General features: G+C 41.7%; 1 protein-coding gene across 4 annotated transcripts in view; it reads left to right on the top strand.

The window, feature by feature from the left end:
• Positions 1-17,239, top strand: part of grid2 (glutamate receptor, ionotropic, delta 2) — a 651,170-nt gene that overhangs the window by 498,773 nt on the left and 135,158 nt on the right. For all 4 annotated transcript variants that reach the window (XR_013792643.1, XM_079551983.1, XM_079551984.1 and 1 more), the window contains exon 12: positions 5,115-5,253. Coding sequence is in view for 3 of the 4 variants with exons in the window: in XM_079551983.1 (XP_079408109.1) it covers positions 5,115-5,253 (139 nt within the window). In the remaining variant the exon portion in view is untranslated. The remainder of the gene's footprint in view (positions 1-5,114; positions 5,254-17,239) is intronic.

Here is a 17,239-nt window from a genome sequence, read left to right as displayed (position 1 = left end):
CTGCTCAGGATCAAGTCTATTCGTCATGCCAATTATATCGGTGACAATGTCTTCTGCCTACTCATTGTGTGCAACATTATTAGTTACACTTCAAGGTCCCCCTCCTTGCATGTTCTCACCACAATTGTGTTTGTTTGCTTTAGGAAAATTATTTGTTCCCCTGTGCTTCAGTTTCCCGCCTTTGATTTCTTTTAAGATCAATTGAATATGCCTTGTCTTGGTTACAAAACAAGTCCCTTCCAGCTGCTGCACATATCATGCAGTTCCTACCCATTTCATTTATACTCAAATAGCAACAGGGCCAGGAAGATGAATTCAAACTATTAGCTGTGTCCCTAACTCGTTTCTAGCGCTCTCTAACCCTGGACGACACCATTGGGCGGACATTGTTTTGGATCTCGAATGGTTGAGTGGACAATTCCTGAAGCACAACTATTGTTGGAACTCAATTCAACAACCTTTGCACTCTTACATTGCAACACACAAAGAAGCCCCACTGCCAGACCAAAGACAAATACACCACCTGGATTTAAGTGTTCTGATCTGGGGCTGCTGTAGTTGGTCAGGTCTAGGTTCAGCAACACCATGTGCCCAAAGAAGGCGATCATCTGTACGTGAACATCCTGAATGACCAGTTTATTCCATCAATGGATTTCTTCTTCCCTGATGGCACGGGCAAATTCCAAGATGACAAGGATTCATCGGGCTCGCACTGTGAAGAATGGTTCAGGGAGACTTAATTTCACGCCTGGATTTGCCAACACAGTGTAAGATCTTAACCCATGTGCCCAGTGCTCAGGCAAAGAGCCATGGGCAGAGAGTAAGGTTTCGTGATCTGTATACAAGGCATGGATTGAATGAATTAGGTAGAGCCTTCCTCTGCCATTTTTATAATATAAATCTCACATCTCCACTGCAGAATGATAGCTGAATCCAGGGCAGGAGCAGTTTGATGAATCCTCGTGCCCATAGCTGGGTGTGAGGAGAAGTTTTACAGTGGCACAAAAAAAAAAAAAAAAAGCCATCAGATTGCACACTGCAGACTGGAGCACGCTCGAAGCAGTGATGTGTGTCTGCCGGTGTGGGCGGCCATATTTCTACTGCCGAAGAGAAAATGCTCAACTGTGAAGCATGAGAACATCCTTCATTTGTGTGGAATAACTGCACTTCCAGAAATGCGAGTCGGGCTGTGTTTCATTTCAGACAGATGGTGATGTGAACAAAGGTTTATTTATTTGAACTAAGCGGCAAGTGTCAAAAAATGGTGGCAATTTATTTCAATTTGATGAAGCTCTCTGGTGGCCAAAGTCAAGTTTTCACCTTTTTCCACTTTTAATTTAAAAATGTGCAGAAAGTCACGGTGGGACTGGAAGGTAGTAGCGCTGTGTAGAGTGACCAGACTTTCCAAATTAATAACTGGAACGCCATGATGATGTCCGTGACAGGATGTTTGTGTGAAGACCATCCACACTGTGTCTTAGAGCTTTATACATTCATTTGGAACCAAGCAGCTATAGCTACATTCCCTCTACTAATGCCAGAAGTGCTCGAAGTACTTCATTTCATTTTTTTGAGTAAAAGTACATATACGACTGGCCTAATATTACGTTGAGTGAAATACTTGCTTAATTGTATGGTGCCTGCTGTTTGTTTGAGTCTGCACTTCAAATGATTTTGAGCCAATCACGTGGCAGATTTGCCTTTAGTTGGCAGGTTTTATATTTGCCGATAACAACATAGCATACTTGCAAATGCTATGTTAAAAGTCTGATCTGTTCACAAAGTATTTCAACAGTAACCATCCAGATATTGATAGAATAGCGCTGATATGTCAATCTGGTGTTTATCAGGTTCATATTTTTCACTGTTTGGCTCTGACTGTTAGAATTCTCTCTTTTCCAATTGAAATGAAGTCCAGGAAGTGATTTTTTCCTCTACCTCATTGTACCATTGTAAGTTCACAAAGAGTGCACCGTCACAACTCAGCTACCACTGAGAACCGTTCTCCTGGTCACAATTGGGCTCATGTTAGAAATCCATTTCTGAACTGGGTTTAATACTTAGCAGAGCCGGAAACCACCATGGAAATTGTTCTGAGACTTGACAATGGATTTGACTGTGAAGCTAATCGGCACTTCATGGGAGTATCCAGCATGGACGCTCCTATTCTCAAATACCTTCTGCTTCGTAAAGGTCATGTTTCACAAGCCATTGAACTTGAATGTGCCCCCGTGATGGTTTGGCGGACATGCAAACGTTCTGGCAGCACACTCCAAAGAATTGCCTGTGCAGCTGATGGCTGCATTAAAGAGTGGATCCACTCACGTCATAGTTTGAATGGCACTTTTATAGTTATTTTTGTTATATTGATGGATTTCAGATGACCTCTGAACCATTTTCTTTTTTTGACTGATCACAATTTTTACTCTTTTGCATAAATATTTCAATCTAATGTATTTACTTTTTAAGCAATCTTGGTCACCTCCAGCGCACCATTACACAACTTTGGACATAAAATGGACTCAAAAACTTACCTGGAGTTGTGTTTCAAGCCACTACCACTTATTTGAATAGGCTAATCTTTGGATCTTCACCAGTGGCTATTCTAAACATTGTTTAAATGAGTCCTCCAATTCCCAAAAAGCTCCTCCTGGAATCCTACGTATCCAGGATGCTTTCCTCACCGCTCGATCTCAAGTTTAATCCTTTTATCACAAAGTATAATCACTCGCCATAGCTTCACTACTGTCTTTTTTTTACTGCTGTGAAGGGGAGCAAGAGGATGGGTGGGTGAGACTAGTTTATTGGGAGATCATGTGAAACTCAGCAAGTGAAACTGCTGGATATTTCTTTTCAGCTATTATAGATCAAAGTGGCATTTTCTATCTGTCAAGGTCTCAAGGCCATACTGAGCGTGGCACCACCTCTACCTCAGGTCCTGACCACGCCTGGTCCAGACACGCTGGGGAGCTGGGATGCCTCGGCCAAAGCCACACTGAGAGCCACACCAGCATCAGCCCAGAGAATCTAACGCACAAGACCTGACCGTGCAGGGTCAAGTCTTACCGGGGGAAGCTGGGACTTTGACTCAAAACATGAACAGTCTGATGTAGCATCACCAAAATGTTTGCTTGCAATGGGATGTCAACACGTTAACCGGGCGTTCAAGCGTCTCCCAGACATTACCAAGGACATGCTAAAAGTTTACAATGAATATCACAGTTTGCGTGACAGAACAGCAAAAAGTTGACTTTATTAAAAAGCTTCAAAATTATTACAGAAAAAAAGATTCAAAGCAAAAATAGAAACTCTCTTTGAGTCTACATATTGAACTTATTCGTAATGATTTAAATCCCATGGATTCTGCCCCAAAACTCCAAACTCCAAACAGACACTGTATCATTACATTATTCAGCTTTACACATTAGTGTTTGTTCAATCATTGGTCCAAGTTTGTCGCAGTTGGGCTGTCATAGCTTTGCCAACCATATTCAGATTGTGATGTCATCATCTATAAGCATTACTTTTGATTGACACATGCAGATGCATGACACGTTTGACAGCATCGGACAAAGGTTATCATGCCCTGTACATATTCCTCCTTCGTCAGTCTCTGTGCATATTCTCAACACTATCCAAGTGTAAGATAGTGATACACATATATTTGAGATTATTATGAGATACCTGCCAAAATCATACTACCCCCTCTTTAAGCACTGTATGTAACATTTCTGAACTAGGTTTTCTGAAGCCCCATATACACAATGCGGGCGAACACAGATTCACTCTGAAGGGATATGTTTGAAATGGTTTCCCCATAATACTAAACCCTTCAGCTATTTGAAAGAGGAAAACAGCTATCACTCAACAATACACATAACTTACATAATGTGCATTGAGAACGCTGCTATTGCATTCACTACAGCAATAGAATATGCAGTGCTGACGCATGTGGAGCCATTCTTCCTCTGGGGCCTATGTCAACATCCTTTGCACAGCCTATGAATGCAAGAAAGCCATGAAAAACGATAACAAATTTAATTTAAATCATGTGCTATAAGGAATGCTTATAGAGGAGCCCTGATAGCAAGACGGGGAAGAAGAAGAAGAAAAAAAACCCTAGTGTAGTGCAAGAGTGTTCCGATAAAGAGAATATAGGATTACGTGGGTGTCACATGTATTATTGAGTCTGGGAGAGGGGTGGTGGGGTGGTAGTGATGGGGTGTCCATGTAACAGTGATCCCCAACTACAAGGATGAATGAGGCTAATTTCTAAGCGTCTCCAATAAAGGGAGAGAGAGGAAGAGCTCGCAGGCTGCAGATCAATCATTACTTTGTTTGCAGCTTCGCGTACTGGTGTGTATGTGTGTGTGTGTCGGGGGAGGCATATGCGGACAAGGCGTGCATACCAAAATGGGAATAAAACTGCACGGCTTGCAAAAGCGGCTGCCTTGCGCGAGTGTGGGAGCATATAGTATATCGACGACGGTATAAATATGAATATAAAAAGGCTACAGGTATAGCCACCATGGCTGCGAGCGGAATGGAAAAGCCAGGTTTGCTAATTTAGTCTCCCCGACAGGAAATAAGCATGCTATTATTGAAAGCGTGCAGCAGTTTCTCAAGCTTAGCGCAAAAAGCAAAGATAGCATGTGTTTACAAGGGCACAAAGGGGGTTTATTAGGAGAGAAAAACAAAGAAGGTCTATATTCAAAGATGGAAACCTTTTTATCGCTGTGGGGCCTAAGGGATAATTAAATTGTAATGGGAAGCAGTGACAGGAGTTTATAGATTCCGGGAGTGATCAAGCTGAACATTTGCTGAAGCTAGTTGTCCTAATAATCTTATACATTCTTCGTAAATATTTCAGAGCATCATTCATTACCACTATCGAGCAGTGGAGAGGCTCTTATACTGAAGTAGTTTTTCCACATTTATAGCTTTTATGGACTTTGTTTGGCTCCTTTTAGATTATATTTTATATACATAGACCTTTTCCACATTGTACAGTATAATGAAAAAGCATTGCACTCTTTTGTTGCCAAATGCAATGTCTCCCAGACTTGAACAGACCTGTGTTCCTTTGTTTCAGTCCTATTGTCTTTCTCTTGCAGGTGGAGAAGTGCCATACACCACCCTGGCCACCCGCATGATGATGGGCGTGTGGTGGATGTTTGCTTTGATTGTCATCTCATCGTACACGGCCAACCTGGCAGCCTTCCTCACCATCTCCAGGATCGAAAACTCCATACAGTAAGCACATCAATACACAGACATGGGGTTTAAGGGATAATGCTTTGATTAAACGTGCCCTTTTAGCGTAGCAGGTTGTCAGACACGTAGCACTTAGCGGTTAACATGCAGGCATATGAGACACACGCGTTTCACCTTTACCACATGCCACACCTTGCATCTCTCACATTGAAAAACCTGCCTTAAAATAGACATTTACTATTTTCAGCTTGAAACCATGTTATACCGTTGTCATAAGACATACCTGATGTAGTATTTCACTACAATTACGCTGTCTTGAGTGTTGGACTACTCACCACGACATGAATCGAAACTGAAAGACCACAATTTCCCTGCCTAAGGGTCGGAGTCACCAATACACACTAATGGAATCATGAAGAAGAAGCTACATAACAGGCTAACGGGCAAAGCTACCTGTGGGCTAGCGCCACTTAAACAGTATTTACAGCCAAGTTATCTCCATTGTGTAATTGGATGTACAATATCCCTCTCTCCTTAACTCTCACGGACAATTAATGAGTAAAAAAACGTAACATGCTGCGACACCTGCAGTGGCGCTTATGGCCTCTAGGGGCATGAGCTACTTAGTACTGCTTTCTTTCTTTCTTAGAGACATCATTTTAAATTATAAATAATAATAATATAATAATAACGTAAAATATTAATGCTGAGGCACCAATATACCTTCCTTTAAGTCTATTTTTAAGCCCCATATGTACAACTTAAGATTGGAGTTTTGAACTGCATTATTGTGGCGTGAAGAAAAATACAGAAAAATCGAATGAAGGAAATAATTTTATTGATGTAGCAAAGCTTTCACTGTTAACTGCTGGGTTAGAACTCACAATTGTTTCCAAAATCGAGTGGCTATCCAATTGAGTTATACCTATCTACAGCCAGACTTTTACCTCCTCACATCCCAACTTCATCCCCAATGAACATCTCACGGAAACTCCAGAGCCCTGTATCGAAAAGAACTTTTCATAAAGGCTTTGGGAGGGCATGCTGAAGACCGGTCCCACCAGCCAGAAAGTTAAAACAGAATGTCCACCTTTGGCTTGCTGCGTTATGAACTTATCTAAAACAAAATCAAACTAAAAATCTTTGCTCTGCTTGTGCCAATTGTGATTAGATTAAGTCAGAGCTGAAGAAAATGAAGATTTGCCTCTCATCTGTGTCTGCCCTCCACTAAGAAGAATGAGCTTTCTTTCCTGTTTGAAGATCAAAGAGGAGATTCACATGTGTAGTATAGTAGCGAAAGATGTAGCGAATGCTCCCGAAGCAACTGAAAGAGAGAAAAAGGCACTTTTGTCTACCCTTTTAAATCTTACTAAAAAATTAGACACTTGGATAGCCTCAATTAAACAGAACAATGAGCCTATATGCAATATTAACAGTTTTTTCAGCCAATTTGGGCATATGGTGCTTCCGTATGCTTATCTTTTGGGATATCTACCACGGCTGGTAACAGTGGACACATTTTGGCGTTAGAAAATGTGCTGTAGTTTAAACCACATAGATTCTAGTCAGTATCGCGGGTGAAATAGTGTCTGCTTGCAGTGTTAGAAGTGTTGAACGTGTCTCTCGGTCAGTGTCCAGATAATGCCAGGAGCTGCAGACAGGGTCGTCCACTCTCACCCCCTTTTTTTATTTTACTTTATTTTTTTTACCTTTCCTTCACACTGATTGTTCCTCCCGCGCTGTGCCCTCTACTTATCTACCCGTGTGATAATATGTTTGCCAGGCGCCCTCCTGGTGGCGTTCGGAAGCGCTCATCTCTCATTGGACTAATCAGCATGCCGAAACATCCGCAGTGCCTGCCAGTGCCACACTTAATTGTGCTTAGCTGTGGAATAAACAACATTTATTTCTCCAAATCTCATTACTATCTGTCTCTTAATTTGTTTGTTGTGGCTTCCTCTGTCTTATTTCCTCCCTTCTTTTCGGATATGAGCAGACATCCTTTTAAATTTTCATGACTTTTCTTTGACTGCGTTTACGTTGCCTCCAGTGACACCAATTTCAATTTCATAAAAAAGACGCAGAGTTTTTGGCTTAATCCGATTTTTCCATAATTTCCTTTTATTAACCAGGACATCTCAGTTTCATGCCCCATCCGGCATCCACTGAGCTAATTGCGGAGTGCCATACATTTTAATGCATTATGTTTAGTATGTTTAATATGACTCTTTTGGGGTCATTAGTTGCATAATTATTGCCAGAATGGCAGCCAGCGCGGGGCCCTTGGCATGTGTTGAGAGTGTGAACCCCCCCATGGTAAAGCTTTCAGGAGTCACACTGTGGAGCTGAGGCCCCTGTGGAGAGTGGAAGAGGGGAGAAGACTCAATACACAAGATGCTGCGATAATTAGACCAATGCTAGCATTGAAAAGAGTTTGTTAGCAATAGAGGCAGATAAAAGAACTGGTTGTTGGGATTTCTGAATATTAACATTGAAAAGTGGTTCCTACAGCTAGTGTATTATGTGAAGTCATCAGAGAGGAGATTTTGGCAAAGGCTCAGAATCGTTTGGTAAATAGATACCGTATTTTCCGGACTATAAGTTGCACTTTTTTTCATAGTTTGGCTGGGGATGCGTCTTATACTCTGGAGCGACTAATATGTGATTATCTTTTCCTTTTTTTAAATTCAAATATATAGTTTCATATGCCACTAGAGGGCACTGCAGGCTAATCGAGCAGAAAAAAGACACTTTAGAGTGAGCGAGAAACTTGTGAGGGTCTGGTGAAAAGCGGAGGTTACTCAAAGCTAATCTCAGGCTAAAAGCTAGATGGCCACAGCTCGAGGAACAACTTCGCCAATGAGTGCTTGAAAAACGTGCTGCCGGGAGAGGCTTGTCAATGGTGCAGTTATGCCTCCATGCCCAGGTCCATTGCCAAGGCGATTGTTCAGAAGTGACACCGAGGAAGAAGGTTTCAGTGGGTTTAGTGATTTGGAGTGAGATCGAGAGTTTGGTATGTTCTTTATGCTATAGCTATCTGAACTGTTTATGTGACGTTAATATACCAAACACCTATTTAATAGGTTTTTTGTTTGTTTTGTTTATTCTTCATGCAGCTAACTAATAATGTTGCATTAGCATACTGTACGCCTATTCATAAACACAGTAGCTACAACAGGTAGAGATGTTTTCATGTGGCATTCTTGGTCAAAACATTATAAGAGCAAGCTGGCAGGTTAACATTCATGCATTGTCGGAACCTCTAAATATTCAAGTTGAATAAAACCCTGAGCAAATTCTTATCAGAAAGAATTGACTCAGGTGAGCTGATGTGTAGATTTGTGTTAGCATGACTGTAGGTAGCACCTGCCATTTAGCCAGCCTCACCTTTATTGTTGGAAAAACAAAGAAACACAACACAGAGCTATGTATGACACAAAATCTGTAGCTTATTCCATATTCCATTTCAAGTCGTCAAAAAGTTGTCTGATTGCAATCTTGGATTGTGTTGAAGGTCATCATGTTTCTCATGCCATGAAAACTGTCTAGTACCATGAAGGGGAAGTTGGAGTGATTGAAAGCCAATGATTGGGAGATAGTATTATAGAGACAGCAAAAAACAAAGTCACAGGCGCCAGCATAAGAGCCCGAGTCTGTCTCAGGGAGCTGTCCTGGCAGTTTTAAGTATTAATGCCCTTGTTTCATCCTGGAAATGAAATAACAAGCGAGCCTCTCTGGACTATTTCACGCTTGGATGTTTTTCCCTCAATTTCACTGTGAATCCTTGAGGAAAACGCAAGCGGCCTGGTGCCAGGAGAAGCAGCAGGAAGCGAGAGAAGAGAGGGGGAGAAGCTGCATACGGACTGAATCAGTACGCAGCTGTAGAGATAAGATGTCCAGACAATAGAAAGGGCAGAGGGGAAAGCTTGCAGACAGCCAGAGCAGCAGAGTTGCGTCGAATCGAAAGTAGCAAGACAATGTATTATGAAATATCTCAAGAACAGTGATGGGAGGAGCCACACATTTTACTCAAGTAAGAGTTGTCTTACATTATTCGGGTACAGGTTGATATTGTTCTGCTGACAATAATCATTATTTATTGGCAAAACTATACCTTTACCTATACCTTCCAAAGCCAGGGTGCTGCTGCATTGCTCTAATTTGAATTTCCTGGATTGTGTTGTACCATAGAGGAACACAAAACTGCCTGCTCCTAGCTCCTGATCCTTAACTTTTCATGGGGTCAACTGTTTGATCTCTATGCCGTTAGTGAACTAGAGCTTCAGCAGCATTTGCCCAGTTGGACCATTGGAAAACACAGGTTAAGTGACATCACCAACAGCTGTTTCAGAAAAAAAATACATTACCCATATAGTAATGGACTACAAAAACATTCCTGCTACTGGCTATGGACTTCAATGACTCAAACATGAACCACAATAACGATATGAAGCCACACAGGAAACAGACGATGATAAAAAGTTGTTTCAGATTTTCCTTCCACACCTACAGCTTCATCACTGGAATAAAAAAATGCCCTGGTCGAATATTCCGCCATAATCCTGTTCATTCTCAGAGAAAGATTAACATTAACATTAACCGCATTAACGCACTGTGAGGTCATTAACACCCAGTGAGGTCTGCTCCTTCTCTGCACTGTATGCAGATTAGCCATGTGGCTTTACGTTTCCTCTAAATAAAAGCTAAAGCACAAACTGTGCCTTCATTTAGGCCATTTACTGAGGCGGCTCTTTAAAACAGTGACAGTGCTGTGGTGGCTCTAACATGTATTTTGTCACTTTTATAAAGTTTGATGAATCACTCGAGGGTGGGGGCGAGGGGGGTGGGGGGATTGGCGATGCGGTGGCTAATGGGATTGCACATAGCTCTTAATCGCCGGTGAGTTAGCACCAGAGGTCCCTATGCTTAAGTAGCTATGATAGTTAGCATATATGCTCCTTTCTCTAACTCCTTCCTAACTGACAGCGCAATTCAGAGGCTTCTGAGCGGGGCGGATGCTGATGCACATCCGGTTTGGCGTTAGACCTCTTACCAATTTTAGCGTTTCGGATTGGGCAATTGTGCAGGATTTTAGCGACAATTGTGGTGAATAGGTCTGGGCTCATCCTACACATTAGGACATTGCAGGAGCATGTAGGGGTGGAAAATTCCGTCTTGTCCCTTTAACGGGGACTTAAGGCATATTCAGTATCCTAACTAGCCAAGCATCTCAGTCTTAAGGGTCTTTTTAATGCACAGACAAGATTTCAAATGATAAAACGTAAAATATTAAGGCTGCAGTTTCTAAAAGAATATTGATAAGCCACATTCTGTGTCCACTTAAAAAATGCAATTTCTTCTAACAGTCCCACAGGTAAATGTGAAATTGAATTTACAGCACAAAGGAGATGGACATGTCGAGTGTTAAAAGCAGAAGCAGAGGGAAGGTTGGTTCGGCAGGTGGAAGTTTGGTCTGGCCAAGAATTGGTCAAGAATTTTAGATGAAAAAGTCAAGGCTGTGGTCAGCAATACACAGTGGATCCAATTACCAAGGTTAGTCTTTTGGTTTGTGGACGACTGCTGGGCGAGTCATGCAGGGACCGGTTAAAGGTAGCACACCAAATAACTGCAAAGAAAATGACCAATTTGAGGAACTTTGGTGCAGGGAAAGAATCATAAAAAAAAGTTATGGAGCTTTACAAGTTGCATATCCTCTCTTTACTGACCCCCAATTAAATCGTAATCATAATAAACTTTGTTATTGTCGCATTTTTTGGACCTTTATTTACCCTGAACCATCATTCAGAATATAAAGTTCACTTTGACCAGGCTTAACAATGTCAGTGTAGATGCTATTTCAGCTGAAATGAGCAGTTTTTCAACATCCCATTGATTAAAGTGTACTTAAAAGTTGAATGACACAAAAAGTGCTCAACTTTCATATATTTGGAGGTCATTGTTTTTGTGGCATAATAATAGAGTTCTCAGTGGCTTTTGCTTTGGTTTTGGGAGCAAAATGAGACAGAGAGAGTATGTGCTGAATAGAGATGTAGCCCATTGAAACAGATTGAGGTAACCGCTACACTTTACCCTTGACTTATTGATGTTTCAAAGCAGAAATGTCCGGTCTCCAGCCCAGTACACAGCCTGACTACATAGTAAATATATACACCATTTAGTTCATAGGCAGGATAGCTCAGTGGTTAGCCCTCTTGTCTAGAGTCTTCTGTTTGCTCTCCCCATATCTGCATAGTTTTCCGTTGGTTTCCCACTAGACGTAGGTTCTCTTCTGGGGCCTGGAGTCAGAATCATTGTGGGACTTTCCTGGTTAAATAAAAATGGCAAATATTTGGCTATTTGAGTCTGATGGTGATTGTACCAGTAAGATTAAATTTCATACTGCGCTCTTCGTGGTTTAAAAAGACACCACAATTACAGCTGCACTAACTAGGAGACAGGAGCTGGGAGAGAGGCCTTTGGTGTTCATCTTCAAGTTTGTGTAAGCTCTCAGTCGTACAGGAGTTTCCATCGTAGACAAATATTATTAACCTTTAACCATTTTAGCCATATAGATCTGTCAATAGGTGTGGGGCTCATTTTGCTTTCTGATTGGACTTATTTATGGAATGTTTACAAAAAGCTTGCATACCCTAGGGCAGGGGTGGCCAACCCGCGGCTCTCGAGCCGCATGCGGCTCTTGGCCAATCAGAGTGCGGCTCTTTGCATGATTGGATATGTTTAATACAATGCGGCTCTTTGCAAAATAATTGGTAAATATTTCCCATAAACTGTAACAGTCTTTGACCAAAAATCCAACCATCGTCCTACAGACCCTGTTTCCATCTCTACATGAATGAGAGTCTGTATCTCTCTCCTTTTCGAGGCGGTGTGTAAAAGGAGCCCGTGCGGCAGCCTCAGTCAAAGCGGGATGTAGGTTAAACAACAGGCAGGCAGATCGTGGCACTAGGATCAGCTTCTGTGCTTTTCAGATTTCTGATCAGCTACTCTTTATTTGATGTAATTTGGCCACATACTCACAGAAAAAGATCAAAATTAGGAAATGGAAAAAAGCGGAGCTCTTATTAAGCGTATGATGCGAAGCGCGACATCGTAACGCGGAAATACGCAAAGTCATGACTTTTCTTTCACACGTGCTATAACTGTAACAGATGCAACTTAAAACAGACTCTCAGATCCTCCAGAGGCTCCTGGTTAAAGTTCATGAACTTTGTGCAGCCTAGAGTGCGTTCTTTGCACAGTCCAGTCAGGACGAAGCTGCAGGCACTGAGCGCACAGGCCAGGGGCGAATCAGAGAAGGGGGCTCAGTGGGCAAGGCCCCACATACAAACACACCCCAGCATTAAAAATAAATAAAAATAATAATAATAATCTAATTCTGTCTCAGTCAGAACAGGAAACACAAAATGTCATTTAATATACATGTATTTCAATCTTGTTGAGGAGTAAAACCATTCAATCTAACACAATTATTAAAAAAAAAAAAAGAAAAAGGCATAAAGTTATAGTTTATTGTGATTAAATAAAACGCACATTCTATTTAATCACAATAAAGTACCGCCCCGGGATCTCGCTAATGGTCGGTGCCTTTGTGGCTCTTCACAGGATCAAGGTTGAAAATTTCGGCTCTTGGTCTCCGACTGGTTGGCCACCCCTGCCCTAGGGTGAACCTGGGCACCCGAGCCGTGCCCAAGCGCTGAAAGACCCTTCGGCACAGTTTGTTTGTGTAGTGTGCACAATCAAACCGTGCCCAGGTCCAGCTCGGTTCTGGACTTCAGCCCGCTTGGAGGAGGTGGGCCACAAGCTTGATGCGGTTGTTTGTATGCGGCCACACACGTATACAAGCAGCTGCCATGTGAGCGGCTGCATTTGTCACGGTAAAACAGTGAGGAAAGTCTGTATTTACAACATGTGTCAGTGCCGTTGTTCTGCGTTGACCTTCTGATGAATGCACAGAGCCGCAGCGGACGAGTCTTCCGCGCAGTGTCCTATTCTCATCTCTTTGCTACTGTACCCTGGTTCGCCATTAGCTTTTATCTGACAAATAAATGCTGCAGGTGCATTTAGATCGCTAGTGATTTTGGTGCGCGTTTGTCCAACGTAGGTTTTCAGGTGTTGCAAAGCTGTTTTTATTTATTTTTTAATTTAAGATGGAACACTGCATATTAATTAACACGAGTCCTCAAAGTCCACATGTAAATATGCCAGAGTTAGCCACAATGGCAAATTTTCATCTGTAGTCCCAGGGCAGGTTGCTGTTCTCAGATAGGGAAGGCCACAGAACAATAAGCACAACAGACATGAACAAAGGACAACAGTTATGAAATGGTTTGCAAAAAGCAGACATTATAAACAAGGCGACACAGACAAATAAAATAAAACAAATAAGAGATTTTAAACACTATTGGTAAACAGCCTACATATTCACACTGTGACTGCAGGTTTGATTGTCCAGGAGCCTTTATCTAGTGAAGGTTCTGAGTGTTGGGATGCTCCTGATGTTGCCGAAGCTGCAATGACATAAACCAAGCGTCATATCGTCTGTCCTTGTCAAGGCTGTATTTAGCCATGCATTTAAAGAACGCCTCAGAGACAGGTGCCTGTCTGCGCCGCTCCCACTGCCACAGTTTTAGCTTTATTAAAAGCGACTATTTTATTCATCATAGCCCCTTTTGTTTAAACTGCAGAGACCTACGTTATTTCATGCTGCTGGGTTTATTTTATTTTATTCCCCTCCACAACTCCTCGTGCTTCTCTTATCAACCATGGCTCAGTTCGTTTGTGCAAGTGTGAGCGCAGGCCATTCGGTGCATCCAGACCTTTCCGAGCTAGAGAATGGCACGGTTCGGATGTCAAGTGTGAGTGCACCTTCAATGAAAAGTATTTTCCTGTGTGACACCATATTTGTCCTGTCATCTAAACTGAAATCAATTAAATCATTGACTCACAATTCCTAATACATTGCCAACAAGCTTATAACAAGATTTATATCCACTATAAACTAACAATGCACATCAACTTGGTCACTGAGCATTATGACCCTTTGACTCTGTGACATTTGAGAGAAACAGCCGTTATATTTTACAACTTTCTACTATGAGCCACTTGCGATATTTATGCATGCAAAAAAATAGCAAATTTCCATCACAGTTTTACAGTATGCATAAACAGTTTATGTGAAATGAAAGTATATATATCCTCTGACCACCGCCATGAATCACAGTCAGACAAATCATATAGCTACATATAATTGAACCGCAAAAGAGCCTTATCAATGGAGACTGCACACTGAGAATTGAGAATTACTTTGTGCACACAGCCGTCCCAGTGCTCATAGAGTCGTTTCGTGACGGTCCAATCTCATGTGTGCTCCCAAATTACTTGCACATAGCTATTACCGCCTTTGCCTATTAGCTTGTGATATTATTTTCTTCGCTAGCATGACGATGGCGCACAATCCACGCCGTTCTCTGGGGCTCGTTACCTGCGCTAAAGAGCTGATTCGAATTAGCTTGCAAAAATAATCTTTGGGCTAATGACAAAAAGCCTTGATCCCTCTGAAGATTTCAATGACACACCGGTGCGCTCTCTCTCCCCGGCTCCCAACCCTTAATATTTGTCAGCGGATACATTCAGCTAGCGGTTCACTCCATTTGCCTGCTCATTGGGCTGCTTAGAGGGGTATAATTGGTTGCAAAATGAGCTAGCATACACACAAGACAGGCAGGCGAGCTAAACACACACATCCAGCCGCTATAAGTGCGCCGCGAGAAGCGATACCTCTGCCAACTTTCCATACCTGACTAATTCAATCACGGCTGAAGCTCCTATAATGTTCCAGAAATTCCAGTATCCTCCCCTAAAACTGGACTTCTTCCAAAATGTAATGGAGTGCTCTCCAGTCCTTGACCCGTTAATGACGTATATAAAAAAGGCTTTGGGCATAATTACAGTGGCTAAAAAGGCAAACATTTGCGAAACCTTTGGCTGGAGAAAACTCATTTAATGAGGAATTGGATATCGGTTCCATTCACAGGATTGTAGAACAAAGCTTAGAAGATATGAAACCAAAAAATAAAGGTTGCTTTTAAAAAGAATTGCAGTGGGTTTCATCATGCGTAGATGGTAAGATCTAATATTCATTGAACTACATGTCACAACTGCAAATGTTTCAGCCACGACACCGTTCAGGGGGACATATCATGCAAAAATGACAATATAACTGGAGTCGTATTTTTGCTTCATTTACCCATTCAAATTTAGTTGTGTCTTTTTAAGGGCCTATTTTTAAAACCCATCATCCATCACTAGACCCGCTTTGAGCTGTTCTGCACCCAAACTGCTCTATCACAGCGCTATTGATTTGTTAGCATTCTCTAATTTAAAAATGGTGCCTTGTATACAGTTATTAGCAGGTGCAAGCGACAAAAAAACCCCTGCAAGAGCGGTCTTTACTTGTCAAGTGCATTTTTTGCATGCACACATTCATTTACAGGTGCATGATGCAACTTTTTATGTGGAAAAAAAGTTGCTATTTGTGCGTATTTGTCCTTGTAGTGACCCAACGACTGTATGTGTGGTCAGCATGGCGCCTTTACTTTCAATCACAGTGGTCTATAACAACACTCCAGGATCAATTGTTTTAGGTTTTCAGGTGAGAGGCTCCATCAGCAGTGAAAACCTTCCACACAATTGATCCTGGAGATACAGGCCACTGTGATGGAAAATTAAGGCGCCATGCTGACAGCCACGGGGTCACCAAAAGGTCACACCAATATCAACCTTTTTTTTCCACTTAAAAAAGTTTCATAGTGCACCTTTAAATGATAAAGTGAGGCGCAATGGATAGTTTATTGAGTGTATGAACTGTGGTAGGTAGGAATGTCAAAATCTGCCTCGATCCCATTCTACATTTGTGTCCAGTATATAGGCTCCAAAAAAAACAAAAACAGAAAGAGGTATTCGCCTACTAACCCTAAAGAAGTGAGAAGACACCTCTGAAAAGTTGACAATATTTGAACAATCTCTTCTACAGAATTCAAAATAACATTAATCACTCCTCACTCATTTGCCTATCTGTCATATGCTCTGCTAGTTGAACAATCTTGCAGACCTGGTCATTGTGAAGCCTTTTATTTCCAGCATCAGTGATTTATTATCCCAAGTCGGGGGAAAAAGAACCCAAAAAAAAGCCTTTGAAGGTTTTAATGAACTTTGCCATCATTATGAATCTTTTATTGTGTTCAATTAATCTTCGGCCTTTAGTAATTTGCTTCCCCTCATCACTCCCCTGTGTATACAAACTGTCAGTGCCCTCTTTGACTATAGGATTCTCCCTTTACTGAACGCTTTGGCCCTTTCTTAATCTCCGCCTGGTGCTTAATGGCGCATGGCTAGAAGAGTAGAGGAAAATGTACTGCCCGGGGAATGCAACAGCTCAAACATATATTTTAATGAGTGTGGAAAATCACAGATTACTTGTGGAGCTTTAATTAGTTATGAAAGAGAACATACATCTGAGCGCATAAAGGCAAAGGATATTGGGTAAGAACAGGCTCAAGTGTCACTACAATGTGGGCGATAAGCTGGAGTTATGGTATATTACAATAAGTGAATATTATAAGTCAGAAAGGCAATAATAAACTGTCTTGGTATTTAAACTGCGGAACAGGTCCAGCCAAAGATTTTAGTAATTAGAATGGGTTTAGAAATGCTTAGTCCTGACCCGTTTTAAGACTTGGGCTCCTTCCTTCTACTGTTCCTACACCTTTGAGGGCTACATTGTGTGGTTGACCAGAAGGTTTTGTACAACAGCTGTGAGGAACAGGAGCTTAAGCTGATCATACTATATGCCAGGGGTAGGCAACGTCAGGCCCGAGGGCCAAATCCGGCCCTTCAGCACAGAACCTCTGGCCCTCAAGATGATTTTGAGAAACATTATCACACAAATCAGAGAGTACTTTTAACATTATTAGAGTTAAATTGGAGGGAAAAAAGGTAGAAATAC

This window comes from Gobius niger (genome assembly GCF_951799975.1).
Source record: "Gobius niger genome assembly, chromosome: 1".
Classification (NCBI taxonomy): Eukaryota; Metazoa; Chordata; class Actinopteri; order Gobiiformes; family Gobiidae; genus Gobius; species Gobius niger.
Note: the sequence above shows the minus strand (reverse complement) of the source record. Positions and strands in the feature narration are given on the sequence as shown.